The 16,194-nt window shown below is 39.5% G+C and overlaps 1 protein-coding gene across 2 annotated transcripts in view; it reads right to left on the bottom strand.

The window, feature by feature from the left end:
- The window catches only part of cpeb4b (cytoplasmic polyadenylation element binding protein 4b), a 54,654-nt gene that overhangs the window by 37,213 nt on the left and 1,247 nt on the right, over positions 1-16,194 (bottom strand). For both annotated transcript variants that reach the window (XM_041800912.1, XM_041800913.1), the window contains exon 2: positions 14,959-16,193. In XM_041800912.1, the coding sequence (XP_041656846.1) occupies positions 14,959-16,146 (1,188 nt within the window). In that variant the 5' untranslated portion in view covers positions 16,147-16,193. The remainder of the gene's footprint in view (positions 1-14,958; position 16,194) is intronic.

The following is a 16,194-nucleotide window of genomic DNA, read 5'->3' as shown; positions in this document are numbered from 1 at the left end:
GACAAACTTGTCGTCACATTGTCTAAACAGCAAAATTTCATTTCCAAGAGCCATAGATGTAACTTTAGTATCAGTATTGGGTAAAATAAAAGTGACTGCAGAGCTACAGTTTTTAATCTTCTGTACTTTCAATCGGTTCTTTACTGATGACGTCACACAGCAGCAGAGAATGTGCTTTGGGGGCAAGAAGTAACTTCTTCATAAAGAAAGCTACCAAAAAGGCCATGTTTTGAGCAATTTATGACAATGTGAAAGCATTCAACGTGCAAAAAATAGAAACATTCTAAATTATAAGGTTACTTTTGTTACCAAAAAGTAGTAAAAGATTCAGACAAAACAAAAACAAAAAAGCCTCTGTCTAAAGCCTGGGCAAGCAGTGTCACACAACACTCGTGTATGGTCTGTTCTCACAAAGTGGTCTGGCTTGGCTAAGTAGAGTTTTTGTCATGGTTTAGCTCATTAAACTCTGATCTTACTCATGTTTCCTTAGCTGAAGTTTGTCTCACCAAACTCCAACCTCACAAGTTGTGTCAGAAATCCATCTCTTTAAAGAAATCTCAATTATTTGGCTGGACTCAGTAGAGCTTGTTGTTTGACGGCTCTTTATTTAGTGACAGTTTGGCTGTGTAAATGTTTTATAAATAACACCAAAGGATGGAGGAAAGGAAACTGGCACTCAAATGGGAGCTAACAAAAAAAGCCTTTTTATTGCATATGTGATATTGATCACCTCCACACCAGGTAATGTGTTAAACTGTGGTAATCCTTTTTTAGTTAGTGTGGGGATCGTATTCCCCACACTAGGGCCCTATGACTTCTGTGTGAGCGGAATCGCGGACAGAATTGCGGAATTGGCCGATAAAAATGGAATTTACAATTTCACGAGGAAATCGCGGAAGTTGAATGAATTCGACTGTAAATGCTGTGATTTTTAGAAAGAAGAACATATTTCTGAGGAATATGTTCCGGGGGATCACTAAAGTGTGGCACAACTTGTGCCTCACTTCAGAAACGCTCACCCTGCCCCCTCCTAAACAATGCAAAGCATGTCAAAGCAGCCGCACGAAACACCGGCAAACATCACGTAGCTCAACATGGGGCAGTACAATGCGACATAATGTTGCACCTAAGAGAAAACTCATCCGTGCTTCGAGTTACTTTACCCCACCACACCAGAGAGTCACGGAGAGAGAGAGAGGTGTGTCTGAGCACAAGGCACACAGCCCTCTCGAGGGCTTCAGACTCGATTAGGGCGGACTGGAGATTTTATGAATTCCCCTTTTGCTAAATGATGTTACATTCGAGTTTCAATATAATTCCTCCCATAGATCTCTTTGGTTGCTTAACGAGCCAACACGTGTCTGCATTAACGTAGCGCTCTGATATGAGGCAGACAGCAATGTGTGGAGGGAGATGATTAGAGAACTGGTACAGTCAGGAGTAGAACAATGCAGAATCAAACTGCATGGACTGTTACATACTGTGAGAGGAAAGAAAAGTTTATGTAACAGGTTTACTTTTGACCATTTAATTTTTATGTGACCTTCTTAAGTCACTATCACTCTGTGTTTGAGAGAACAGAAGGACTTCTTCATTTACATTATAAACATCAGTTAGGATGTGATTATACACATGGATGTGTCTTAAAATGTCAGAAATATCTGACTGTTACACTGGTTATATTTACTTTATATCAGGGTTATCTAAACAACAGCTCCTGGGCCAACTGTGGCTCTTTTTCATTAAATTTAAGGTTGTTTCTATTTAATTTAATTAATAATCTATTTCATTTGCCTAAACAAGAACCTCTTTTTATGGTAAAACTTGTGGAAAAGTTAAAAAAGGGAATTTCAAGAAAAGTATAATGGAAAAAACGGAATTTGGCAAAAAATAAAACAGATTTCATAGGGCCCTACCCACACTAACTGTCCCCATTCATTTCTAATGACCTTCTCTCACTTCCTGACCTCCAGCGGACATTCAGGATCACGTGATTGCAAACAACCTATACTATTCATCAGAGCGTACTTCCCTTGATAGCCTTTTCTTCCAATAAAGTACAACATCACCTGCACTCTGCTGAGAAAACACTGAGTAACCAGCAAGGAAGAAGTTTAGTTGAGAATGTCTGAGCTAGTTTTGATCAAAGGTGAGACTGGTCTCAGCCAGCTTGTTTTACATACCTCTGTGCACCATGATTTAGTCAGAGCTAAACAGTGCAACATGATGTTACCTGGCTTCTAAATAACCTTAACTAAGCATATGTGAAATCAAACCCCTTGAAGCTACATCATGTTAACTGTCAAGTTAAAAATAGGGCTGAAATAGCAAAAGTGTTTCAGATGCATTATAATGTATGCGTCACAGCCTAAATAGGCTTTAATCTTATGCACCACAGAGCAGATAGGGCAGCCTCCATCAGATTCTGATGACGTGTAGTGAAGTAAAGAATGATTAAATACAGCATGCTGTGGGTGATTAATTCAAACATTAATCTTCCGTGTCACCTGCCTGTTCTTGAAAAATGGAAGCAGAGGGAAGGTGAAGGAGTGGGAAAAGCAACAGAGTAAGCAGCTTAGATGTACAGTATATATGTTCACAGGGATTTTTTCAAATTTCCTTATCCACCTTGAGTACAATGGTGGGAAAATTGCAGTTTTGCCCAATATTATCGATATATTATTATATATTATTATATATATTATAGATTTGCACTTCTAATCACATGCTTGAGACAACAAAATGAGAGCATGAGGAAGCCCAAAGCAGTGAAGGGAAGAGGCAAAATGGCAGATGAAAGAAGGGGGATGATGGAGAGAGGGAAAGTGAGTTGTGAGGTAAGGCCAAGTCAAAGGAGAAGAAAGGAGGGCAGGAAAAGGAAGCAGGTTGAGCTTTTGATGCCTGTGATTATGTTTCTTCCTGGTCAAAGTATTTCAAAGGCCAGCTATGACATTAAATACCCCCACCTGTCAAAAACAACCCATTACTATGAGTACACTGAATGGCTGAATGGTGTGTGTATGTGTGTGTGTGTGTGTATGTGTGAGGTCAGGAGTTCTGACACTGTTTGCATTGCTTTGGGATTAGACCTTTATTGTATGCAGTGAGCTAGGCTAAATACAATATGACACCTCCACATAGACTCTGCTTTGTCTTCTTCCTTTGTTAAGACACATGTGGAGGAGACATAGGCCAGGGACTAATTAGGGCTCACACACACATGGGTATGTGCGCATACACACATATGCACACAAGCTCTCTTTCTTCCTGTTTCAGAGCTTCTGTCAAGGGTGTGAGAAGGGCACAATGAGGCTGTATGAGCAGCAGAGTTATGCGCTTGCCAGCACCGCTCAGTCTGCCCATTAGTCTCAAAAAACATTTCTCTCATTTAACACCAAAGTCACAAGGACCATGGGTAATTGGTAAAGCCTGATAGTTAATGGTTTGGAGTTTGGGTTAGTGGACACTTGGGATTAGACAACATATTGATACCAGAATACATTACTGTACTGACTAGTGTGATACAAATATTATATTGCTGGTGCCTGGTATCAATACTTTAATGTGGTACTCCAAACAGATTTCCCTGCCAGTTTAGTCATTTCTCAAAGCCAAGGAAGGATCCTGGAAGGGTTGTTTTTGAAGGCTTCTACATCATCGACAGTGGTCGGAGAACTGTTCTAATGCCAAGGAACCTCAGAATTCATCCAAGAACCAAGTCCTTCAAGAATGAACATATGAACAGTATACTCCACTCGCAGGAATTACCCACAATCCAATGCATTATTTTCCTTCTCTCAAAAATTTAAAAAAAGCACCATATCAGGAGAGGAAGCTGTGTCCTTGACCACTCATTACTGTTTTAAATTTAAGTACTGTTGCCCCCATAAATATGCTATCATCGTTATTTTATGGCATCAAAGCATAGCTAAATGGGTAAAATCAGCGCCATAGAATATGATTATATTATATGATTATACTATATTATATGATTAATATGATTCTATTATATATAATATGATAGCATCTTAGACAGCTTTGGGTAAAAGTTGTACAACACTGCCACCACCGGGTATATGGGCACATCCATTCCAATGATGTAATCCCGCACACTCGCTAGCCTGTTCCAAATCTGTGTTTAACAGTTGCCAGGAAGGACTCTTTCCTCGCCCTCCGTAGGACGCGACTTGGAAGGATCCTTCCTACAGAGGAATCTTCAATCAATCTTCATCTAAGGATGTGCTAATCAAATAGTACTACATATTTTAGCTTAATTTGACTTTTTTTGGTAGTAACTTACTTAATTTTGATGATTAAACAAAGAGATGTTCACAACAAACAGGTGTTTGCTGTGTTTTTCTTTGTCTGACATATATTTAAGATGTATTTGTAGTATCTCACACCTAGTTTACTTCCCGTTTGGAAAATGCTCTTACTTTGACAGACTACAAAACATCTAGTTTATTGTCAGTTATAGCAGTAACTTAATTATGACAAACAAAATAAAGACACTTTTTCGTGAAAAAATAACCTTTTCTCTGATTTTCATCTATTTCATCTGCCATCTGCACCATCCTGTTGGCCAATGCACTATATGTATGTGGGGGGGTGTGTGTGTATGAATATACATTCCTGAACAGAAAAATTAGTTTTAGTGGTTGAATGTCATACTTGATTCATTTCTGACTTCTCAGAGAAGCCCAGTGAGCCAGCCCAAATTTGGGTGAATTCAGTTTGAAAGTCCTCATTCCTGTTAAAAATGGTAAACCATCGAGAGCTCACTGAAACTGAAAGAGTCTGCATTAAAGCACTTCATAATGCTGGATGGTCTTTGAGACAAATATGACAGGTGGTCTAATAAATTTGTCAAGCACTGTATATGTAGAGGTCTTATCCCACAATATATTAAAGTTCCAAACATTTATTTTCCTGCATTCTGACCTATTCTGTCTTCTGGAACCAATTTCTAGATTTTCTGCACCACTTTAGAATTATTATGTGTGTCTGTGTGTTAAAATCTACTTTATTGTTTATTAAGCACATTTTGACACTTTGATTTGCATTTTAAAGTATATGCTCTTTGAAAAGAATTCCTGCAGCTGAAGCTTTAAACAAGTAGCCTGGTCATACAGTATGCAGTTTAACATCATTTACTTCAGCCTTGTTTACAGACTGCCAAATACAGAAAATATAAATATGACACAAATTTGAGGAATTTTTGAGAATGTGGTTATGCAGTAAAGTCGTGACTGTATGTTATTTTAACACAATTTTGATTTTTATTTAAAAAAAGGAAGTAGAAATGAAGGAGAGAAAAAGAAGGAAAGGCGGGATTACGTGCTGCAGCAGTAATTGAATGTAGGCCAAAGAAATGTATGTAAATTAATGATTTTACTTTTTAAAACATTTTCTAATAATGATCCATGTCTGGACGTCGCAGACATCACCGCCTCCCTCCATAAAATGACGCTGATGTTATAACGTTTCACCTGTGACTGTGGTATCCTGACGTTTACTTGCCAGGTGGAAAGGCTTGTAAATAACTCGGAAAATAATAATTGAAAGCAAAACAATGTCGGCTGAAACAGTTATAACAGTAGGCTTTCTGCCTCAGACACACTTTACTCCTCTGACCACGGTATGCTTCATCTCTCACCTGTTTGAACCTCAGCAGACCGGAGGATGCTGTCTTTAGAGCTCATCAAAAAAACGTTAAGCTTTGTGCAGATTGTGCAAATAAATATTTTTTTGCACACTGATGGTTCAGAAATGAAGACGAAGCTTCGTATAAGAGTTAGAAATTGTCATGAGAACTAAATCTTAAGTTTCACTGTTACTTGTAGCGTCAGGCTCCTCTGCATCAGGGAGAAGAAGGGGAGGGGGGAGGGAGCAAAGAGTGACAAGCAGTAGAGCCGATCCTACGATAAAACAGATTAAGCAGATCGCCAATACATTCTACTTCTTTACGATCTTAGATCGTCTTATCACGCACCCCTACGGTCCGGTACAGATGTGTACCGAACAGACACATGTGGAACGAAGCTCATACACAGACAGAAAGCCAGAGCGCAACTCACACTGTCCTGGCAACCACACAACCACAGCAAATCGCAGCAAAATCCTGAGTATTCCCAGATAAAGGTGTCCTGTTTAGGAATACTTTGTTGCCCAGTAAAATCCAACAGTGGACAAAGACAACAACAGTAGCACTGACATTATTCAGCAGCTGTGTCGCTAAAAGCACGTTGTCCAGCAGACCAATCAAAGCTTTTGAAAATGCTCCAGTCAAAAACGTCACTGTAAGGAGGAGGAACAACAAAAAGTCTCACCAGCCAGTTATGAATCTCTTATTCTTTAAGATTGTTTCTATTGTAACATTGTTCTCTGGCTCTGTGAATTACATTAATTTTACCTTCAACTATCAGCCTCGGAGCAGGGGGAGAGCAGACTCCTTAATGTCTGAAGCTGCGTCATATAGATGAAGTTATCCTCAGATTTCACATGGCTCTAACATCTTTATCCGCCTAGACAGGCTGTGAAAAGTTCTCCCAAACGTTGTAGTAGGTCCCATTGGTAAAAGTAATCCAGTGCTGAAGTCCTTGTTGAAATCAGCAGGAAAGACGCTAATTTGCATACTTAACAAGCCAACACATGGTTGTATAATGATGCACTCAAGTTGGCTGGGAAATTTTAGTGTTTAAAGAATGGGTATAAATATGTAAATATATCAATTTAAAAAACTAGTAAATCAAAATATATTTATTTATTAATATTTTTAATCATTGAAGAACTTTTGGAAGGAGGTCATAGCATTATTAATAATTTAAATGTAATTTATTCAGCCTATTTATTGTAATACAATTTAATTTTTTAAAACATTAAAAATTTCATTTCATTTATTCGCTTCAATTACTGTACTGACCGTGACTTCAAAACCGATGTACGTACCGAACCAAAATTTTTCTGTACCGTTACACCCCTTGTAGAGAGCATTCAGATATGTCAGTTTTTTCTTTATTATATTTTAATTAGGGCTGTTAATATAAAGGCGTTAACGCTCGTGATTAATCTTGAAACCTTAACGCACTGAAAAAATAATAACGCAATATAATCATATGACTAAGTTTGTCCACAACTTGCTCCCGTAGTCCTCCAGCGCGGATGTTTACGTGCCTGGGGTGAAGCAGTGAGAGGTTGGTCACACACAGCCAGCACTGATGAGTGAAGAGACAGACCCAGGTCTGCTTATTGGCAATTTTCTCTTTAAAAAGCTGGCAAATAAAAGTTGAGATAAAGCCAAAGCTGTGTGTACACACTGCAGTGATGAACTGTCTTTACATCAAAGCACAACGAGTCTAAAGTACCACCTTCAGGCAAAGTGCATCTTTGCTAATGTTAGAAAGACGCTAACAACAACAACAACACGGGATCAAGCCATGGTCGTCAAGCTACACTGGCGGAGTCCAGCAGACCTGGATTTGTCCACAAAACATTAACATCTAAGCTAACTACCGCGATCGGTGACGGGCCGCCAAAGACCTCAGACTATTAACATCTTTGACGACAAGGGCAACATTTATTATACTGACAGGAGACCACTAGATATCAGTCAGCAACCACAGCTACCTCAGGGTAACAGCCAGTGTTGGGAGTAGCGTGTTACTTCAGAAAAATAACTAGAGAAAAAGATTAGACGAGGGATAGGACCGCCATGTAGAAAGATATGTAGAGAGCAGCTGGGATTTAATCTTTACTCTGCCAGTAGAGTATATCTATTTGAGACTTCTTAAACAGTGTAAAAATGCTATAATGCTGTCAAAAGTTGAGAAAAATTTCTACTGAGTTCTATTGTTTCACCACGTTCCAACATAATGATAATGGTTACAATGTTATATGAAAATAGTTATTTCCTCTCACACTGCCACAACAACACACATGAATGTGATGTGTACAATAATGAGGATTGAAGCAAAAAAAGTAACACCTGAGTTACTTTTCAAAGTAACTAGTTACTTTTACAAAGCAGTAACTCAGTTACTAACTCAGTTACTTTTTGCAAGCAGTAACTAGTAACTGTAACTAGTTACTATTTTTCAGTAACTTGCCCAACACTGGTAACAGCACACCTGATCATTCACTTTATAGCAGAAGTTATTTTTTACTTGATGTGTTTGTCTGCTGGGCCTGTCTGCAGATTGTAAATATTCCTGCTCAGAGAATTAAGACATTCTTATTTACAAACCATTACAACCAAGCTGAGATGTTAAAGTTTAAAAACTATAATTTGTTAAATATTTATTTATTCAAACACCATACTTTCACTTTTTTAATCTGAAACAAAAATGCAAGTAAATGGTAGTATTCAATAGGAATAATTTATAAATAACTAGAAAAGTACTCCAAAAGCGCAGACCTCCGCCATTAGCCCTATCGCCCAATAGTAAAGAATCCTTTAAAAAAATTCCTGGATCCAGACAGTGATCCGGATCACTCCCAAAATCTATTCAGTTCTTCCTTATGCCATTTCTGGCATTTCCTGAAAATTTCATCAAAATCCGTCCATAACTTTTTGAGTTATGTTGCTAACAAACTAACAAACAAACTAACAAACAAACCTTGTCGATCACATAACTTCCTTGGCTGAGGTAATAATGTTTTTTATAAAGTGCTTTCAAAGTGCGGTAAATAGATTTTAGAGAATGAAAATAAAACACTTGACAATAAGAAAGTTTAAAAATCTTAAAATGTATTCAAAAAATACTAAAACTACTCTTTACCTCCACCAAAAAGGTTATGTGATCAGCAGGGTTAGTTAGTTAGTTTGTTTGTTAGCAACATAACTCAAAGATTTACGGACGGATTTTGATTAAATTTTCAAGAATGTCACAAATAGCATTAAAAAGAACTGATTAGATTTTGGGACTGATCCGGATCATTGACTGGATCCAGGAATTTTTTAAAGGATTCTTTACTATTTGGAGATAGGGCTAATGGCGGAGGTCTGCGCTCTCTGAGTGTTTTTCTAGTTAAAAAATGCTGGGATTAATCATGATTAATCACAGCGTAGTGATGTGATTAACTTGATTAATTTTTTTTAATCGATTTACAGCACTATATTTAATTTACTTAAAGTAATGACAGTGTATAAATATGCATAATTGACGTTTATATCAATTTTACATTATGGTTAATGAAGTTAGTTCAACAAATAAAGATGTTTTGTTTAAAACTAAAGACATTTTAATATATAGACTATGCTAATTCAACTAGCTGCCCAAATTAATACTGAACACTGCATTATTTCTGAGGTTTTCCAACTTTCACAGTTGAACAGACACAAGGCTTATATCAGACAAAAGGTGCTCAACATTTAAACTTAAGGCCTTAAGACTGAGTTTATTAACAACTTCATATACCAGCAGCATTTTAAAAGGCTGCAGTGTAGGTAAGCTACACAGACAGTGAGGGGAGAGCTGTAACCCACAGTTACCCAAGTAGCTTACTGGGACAATATCCTGTCCTGGCTCACTCGCCTTCAGGCCCTGCAGGCTGCAGGCCAAATTTACCAATCCAAATCAGCCCAGCACACCTGACACAGCAGCAGGTGAGGAACGACGAAACAAGGAAAAACAAAAATTTGCGTGGGTTTTCTCAAGCTGCTCCTATTTCCTCCTGCAGTCCAGAGCCATGAAGGCAAGGTCAACTGGTAGATCTACAAATGCATGTTGTTAGAGCTGAGAGTGTGTATGGCTTCTTTCTCCATTGCTGGCATTTTCAAGCTGGGACTGGCTTGATTCCTACTGCAACCCCTCAAAGAGGCACAGCTCACAGATGGTTTAATGTTAAAGAAAACAAGACAAGTTAAGGCTCCCTGGTGTTTTAAAAGTACAGATCTTTGGTTTTAGGTTAGTTACTTGCTGAACACAGTATTAGCAGTTAACAGCAGTGTGCCTGGCCTGGGGCCCATCCCAGATACTAAAGCTGCTCTAATACAGCAGTAGCCTGCTCACTGCAGAAGCAGCTACAGTACTAAAACATGTTCTCCCGCTAAGTGTCACGGTGCTGTGCTGTGCTTTGTATAAAATATGCACAAAATAGCACAGATCTTTGCAGTCAAATTGCATCTAAACGTTTGTTCAGATGACTGTCACGCCTAAGGCAAACAAAATATAATACTAAACCCCTTTACCTTGTGTGGACTGATCCTGGTTTTAGAAAATAGCTATTAAACAGACCTGGCCAGTGGCATATCCTATTTTCATTTATGTTCCTTTTTAAATGAACAGAAACTTATCTTTAAGGTTACAAAAGTGTGACGCTATTGTTGCTAGTTTTTTGCTTTTTCATAGTGAAGTTGTATGTTACAAAATGATCTAATCTTTAAGTGTTGAAAGACACTGACACTGACAAACTAACTGAGGTTGTACACAGGCAGAACAATGAGACTTCTAAAACACATGCTACCTATTCTTCATCTGTTGTGTCAGTGCTAAAATGTGAGGCAGTCAGAGAAGGCCTACAGTGAAATACTGTGACAACAGGTCCTCATGGGGTACTTTAAGTTGAGAGTTACGGAGCTATTTTAATTACCAAACCTGGGGGGCCTTGTGTAAGGCAACATGTGTCATCAGTCATCTGAATGGTGTATGATCTCAACAAGTGCTGACAAGCACCATTTTGAGTGCTAATGTTTAAAAAGCAAACAAAGTTATGGCAGCATTAGCTGGATTAAAATAAATCTACATTTAAGAAAAACAATCAGCCCCCATGTATTAAAAGATAGCCAACACTAAGGAGGCCTCTGACGGATGAACTCTACACTATGCTTCAGGCATAATGATTTAACAGTGGTTTATTTAATGACAGCTTGAACCTCACAACATGGCCCATAATCATGATGATATATAGCATACATTGATGTACCTTTTACAAGCCAACATATCAGGGAGACAAAACCCTAGTTTCAGAAGTATATATGGTTGCATTTGTGCAACATGTGGCAATATTTATAAAGAACTTTAATCCAGACATCAGTCCAACATGTGATTATAGGCTAGCCTTTTGGGACACACAAAGTGAGGCAAAAACAAGCCTGCTCTAGTTTGAAATGACCAACCAGATCACAAGTACTTAACATGTAAGACCAAAGCTCTTTTACCAGAGAAAGAAAAGAATCCATGGAAATAATGGACTGTAAAATTTGGAATATAAGTCATAGTGGTTTATGAGGGGCTGTATGTTTTAGGGGGTCACCCAGAAAGACTAAGTTTAAGCCGTCTTTCTGAGTGACCCATGATTCCACCATGCTTAGTTAAGTCAACAACACGCAGTTGTGTGGCTCTTTCTAGTACCATCTGTTTTTGCTGAGTAGTGTGTGCAATCTTGTTAACTACTGGTATGGTAGTTGAGCTGCCAGCCTACGATGAAAGCTGTCTTGACCCACAGCCCAAGAGTCACACTGACCACGTCTACTGGTCCCATGTTGTCTTTGAGGAGCCTTTTCAATCAATCTAGATCCATAAACGTTTCATCAGTTAACATTCTACCACAAGCATGCACGATTACTGCTGAATGAAGGAGACAAGATGGTAAAAATTGGTGCCACCAGTCTGGTCTCTTTATGAATCTCAGCAGGCTTAATGCAGAAGAGTGGCTGCTTGCAGTACACAATAAATGGCAGAGAATTTTCATTCATGACAGGTTGAATTCAATGTGACATGGTGCTGGGGGATGCAAATGCCAGCACATGTCACAGTAGCCCAATTTTTGATGAAGAACTGTTATCAAAAGTGTGTCTCGAACCTGATTTATGCTCCTATGTATGCACTGTAGCCTACACAGTCAGTCCATGTAGCCCTGAACCCTGTACAGAGGCTAGTATGCATAGCTAACATGCACCTCCTCTAAAAGTGAAACTATGCTTCAAAACGACGCAGATTGCTAGCCCTGTGATTGGTATGCTGGTGATGACTGGTCTCCATGTATGTCTACAAGCATGTTACCCTGTGCAACTTAAACGGCTACAGATGGGGATGCAATTGGTCAAATCTACTAGCAGACATCTGAAAAAATAGACCTGTATTTCCTTGTTTGTGTCTGTCAGTGGCCAAGCAAGTGCAACATATTCCTCTACCTCAGTAGATTTAGGCTCCATTTGGGGATGGGGGCAAAGATCTCAGAGGTGGTGCAGAACACTGTCTGCTTCAACCTCAAAATTAGATGTACATACAGTGCTTAACAAATTTATTAGACCACCTGTCATATTTGTCTCATAGACTATCCAGCATCATGAAGTGCTTTAATGCAGACTCTTTCATTTTCAGTCAGCTCTCCACGTTTTACCATTTTGAACAGGAATGAGGAATTTCAAACTGAATTCACCTTTTTATACCCAAATTTGGGCCGGCTCACTGGGCTTCTCTGAGAAGTCAGAAATGAATCAAGCATAACATTCAACCACTAAAACTAATTTTTCTGTTCAGGAATGCAAGTAAATAACCATAATTTCACATATTCATCAGGAAATAATAATGTGCTTCACTATTTTTTCAGTTTTTTTGTAAATCAGTAAATTAAAAAAAATCATGGATAACCATAATAATTATATTTTAGCATTAAAAATATCATTTGGGCTAAAGAGCTTCTACATACTGGTGTATTAACCATTGCAGAAACATAAAAAATGATTTTGTTAATTACCAATGCTGTTAATTTAGGGCAGCTGTGGCATAAACCTTACTTTGGGTGGTCTAATAAATTATTTAAGCACTGTATAAGCATGTTTTTTTAAATCCAAGTTGAGAAACATAATGGTGAAAAAAAGTCATTTTGAAAAAAAGTTTTTTGAGATTACAAAGTCATATATTTACAAAAACAAACCCAAAATTTTAATTTTTCAAAATCCAATTTGCAACAGTGTAAAGTAAAAAAAAAAAAAAAACAATCGAGTAACGAAACAGAAAACAGTGTCTTGATTTTTGACTTAATAAGCTCAATATTTTTAAGTTTGGTTCAAATACATTTACAACTTCTAAGGTCAAAAAAATCTATTTTCTTTCTTGTTAATTAAGGACTTTAAAAACTTGACCAGTTCTTCTTTTTTATAAAATAACAGACCCTTGCTAATACCATTTTTTTCTCAGTGTGGCCCCAATACACAAAATGGATAGCTTATACATAAATCTTTTATCATGAACAAATGTATGTAGGCTTACTACAATGGGATTTTGTCAATGAAAAACAACATACATTTTTTGTGTTCTTTTTCCATGTGGGTCTGGGTGGGGGGGGCTTTTCTTAGATATGAGAATGGGGGCTCTAAGGAAAGGGGTTGGGAACCACTGTTTCACAGTATCAAGAGAACAGGGCAATCCTACTCTAGCTGATCTGATTCAACCTGAAATGACATATGGTAGCTGCATCAGTTTTATCTAGATCTTAAACATGAGTAAGAATGAGAGATCCAATTATCAAGTCTTGCTTAGGATATACTGATTTTTTTATGAAGTAAGCCACTTGAAAAATTTTACCACTATATCATTTGACAATATTAAGGATAATGATTTAGAACTGGCCTGATTTGAATCTGATCCTATGACTAACAACAATAAGGCTGTTAGCCTCAATGCCTATACAGCAAAAAAAAAAATACCCAAGACATGTCCAGACATGTCAGAACAACACCCCTATAGTTAGCCCATTTTACACTGTGAGTCATTCATTGCACTTAAAGATGAGGAAAACAGTATTAAGAAATGGAAGAATTACATTTCTTGTAAATACATATCATGGACTTAGCCCACCAATGAACTTGTAGACTCTAACCCAGTAACAAATGTTGTTCAGCTATTAACAGCTGAAAACACAGAGGCAAGTAATTTTTCAAATAATTTGTAACACGTCAGCTGATGCCAACCAAGTACCTACAGCTGACAGTGAGTTGAAATGACAACAAACTGAACTCATCTAAAAGTACAAAGGCAGAGGATATGACCAGCATTTTAAGAAACCTTTCATCAGGTCATCAGGCTAAGCAGAGCCTATAGAAAGCTCCCTCTCTTCAACCCCCGCCTCCTTGTAACAGGCAACACAATCAATCATGAAATAGATCAATATAATGAATTTATCTCTGTGCTCCCTATACCTCTCTCTCTAAATCAATCCTCTCAGCTGTTTTCTACATGTGATAACACTATTATTTGAGTCATCTTCAATTTAAAAGGACCAGGCTATGAATATTACACTTTGAATGGCCTGGCATTTTGAAAATCAGTTGCTAGGCTATGGCAGCCATGACCTGGGTGATTAATAAAGCAGTAATCCTGAAAAATCATTAGGCATTAGACCCGGGCCATCAATCCACTGTATTACCTTCATTTTTTTTTATTTGCTTCGAGCCGCTGTGATATAAATCCCTTGATGACTTCTTTTCATTGGTGCATCTAGATTTTTATTCACATCTCAACCTTCTCGTCACATCCTCTCGTCTTTTCCTTCATATCTAACCAGCCTCTCCCATTTTTCTCTCCATCCATGCTGCCTTCCTTACTCCCCAACCCCCCCACTCCCCTCACCCCCCAACTCCCACCCCCCAGCTTGTATATGTGGCACACACTACTGCAGTGACAGAGCCACATTAGTCATCATCAGGGGCATACAGCTGTGGAAGTACTGAGCCCAAGGACTGATCTCTAAGCTAACGTCATAACAAATGCAACATGTAAATCCTTGCCCTCCCCCACTGCTAAAAATAGAAGCGATACCACATACTGTAATAAAATTAACAGCTCACATAAATGACACCCTGATGTTTAATCATTTCAGGCAGGAAGCAACCACTGCTCAAAGAAGCATGAATGTGGAACGCACACACAGAAATATATATTATCTTAGTTAATATAAGGGATAGGGGACCAGAATGAAAGAAATCATACAACTGATGATCACAGGTAGACTGACCTGAAAGGGGAAGATGTTATCACTACGGCCAACTCCATCATCCATCCAGGACTTGGGGTTGAAGCCTGCAGGACTGTTTCGCGGGTACTTCTGGGACGCCACATGGTTGTTGGGGAAGGTCTTCTTTAGTGGAGAGATCGAGTTGATGGGGGTCATCCCACCGTTCAGCCCTCGGCGATAATCTCTGCCCTGAGATCCTCCCCAGCCGCCGCCACCGCTACCATAGCCTCCACCAGGACTCCATGAGGTGGAGGAACCGGGGGAAGGAGAGGGGCTCTGATAGCTAGCCGGACCCCAGGGGGATGGGGGCTTGTTCAGGCTGTTGGACAAATGTGGCAACTGGCTGAAAGCAGGATTCCTGTGAGGAAAGGGTGGTGGAGGATGTGGGGAGGCAGGGGAGCGCCGATGCTGCTGGTGCTGGTTGTGGGGATGTTGGAAGTGGGGGTGTGGTGGGGGAGCAGGGTGGTGTTGGGACAAGGCTGCTGCTGGTCCAATCTGGGGGGAGAAGTTCCCACCAAACCCTGGACTGACATGGTGTGAGAAGTTCTGGAACAGCAGGGGCCCATTGTTGGCAGACGCAGGGTTGAAGAAACTGACGTCCTCATTAATGATGGTCGATGGTGCCGGTGGGATGGCAGCTGACCAGTTGTTGAAGCCAGTAAGTGATGATGAAGTTGTACTAGACTGGACCGGACCAGTTCCCCCAAGACCAGAAGTCTCCTGGTAATCAAAGCCTGTCAAGACAGGAGACTCGAGACGTAGCTGCTTCTCCTTTCCATTACTCCCTTCAGACACACCACTGTCTGTCTTGACTTCCTCTGACCGGGCTTTTTCCAGTTCTGAAATGATCCCACCACTTCCAGCCTCCTGGTGACTCCCAGGGGACAACTGCTGCTGCTTTTCTTGCGTTTCTTGCATTTCCTGTTGCTGCTGTGCTTTGGGCTTCTCTTGGCCCCCCAGGATTTCGTCTTGCACGCTGTTGTGGGTGGCAGAGGCAGGGAAGAGCCAGGGAGAGCCTCCCGTGGTGCCATTCCCTGCGGCTGTGGTGCTGTTTATGAAAGCAGCAGGGCTCTGCGACACATTTTGGTGGTGGTGTGGGGGCTGCAGATGTGGGTGGATTCGGACCGGGAATGCAGACTTGTTGCCAGTGTTGTTTTGAACTAGGACTCCGAACCCGTAATCCCCCATTTGTTTTCTCCCCCCACACACAAATACTATCCCGTGATCGTTTGGTCC

The sequence above is a fragment of the Cheilinus undulatus genome, linkage group 12 (genome assembly GCF_018320785.1).
Source record: "Cheilinus undulatus linkage group 12, ASM1832078v1, whole genome shotgun sequence".
In the NCBI taxonomy this organism is placed as follows: domain Eukaryota; kingdom Metazoa; phylum Chordata; class Actinopteri; order Labriformes; family Labridae; genus Cheilinus; species Cheilinus undulatus.
The sequence above is the reverse complement of the archived record's forward strand: the minus strand, read 5'-3'. Positions and strand labels throughout refer to the sequence as shown.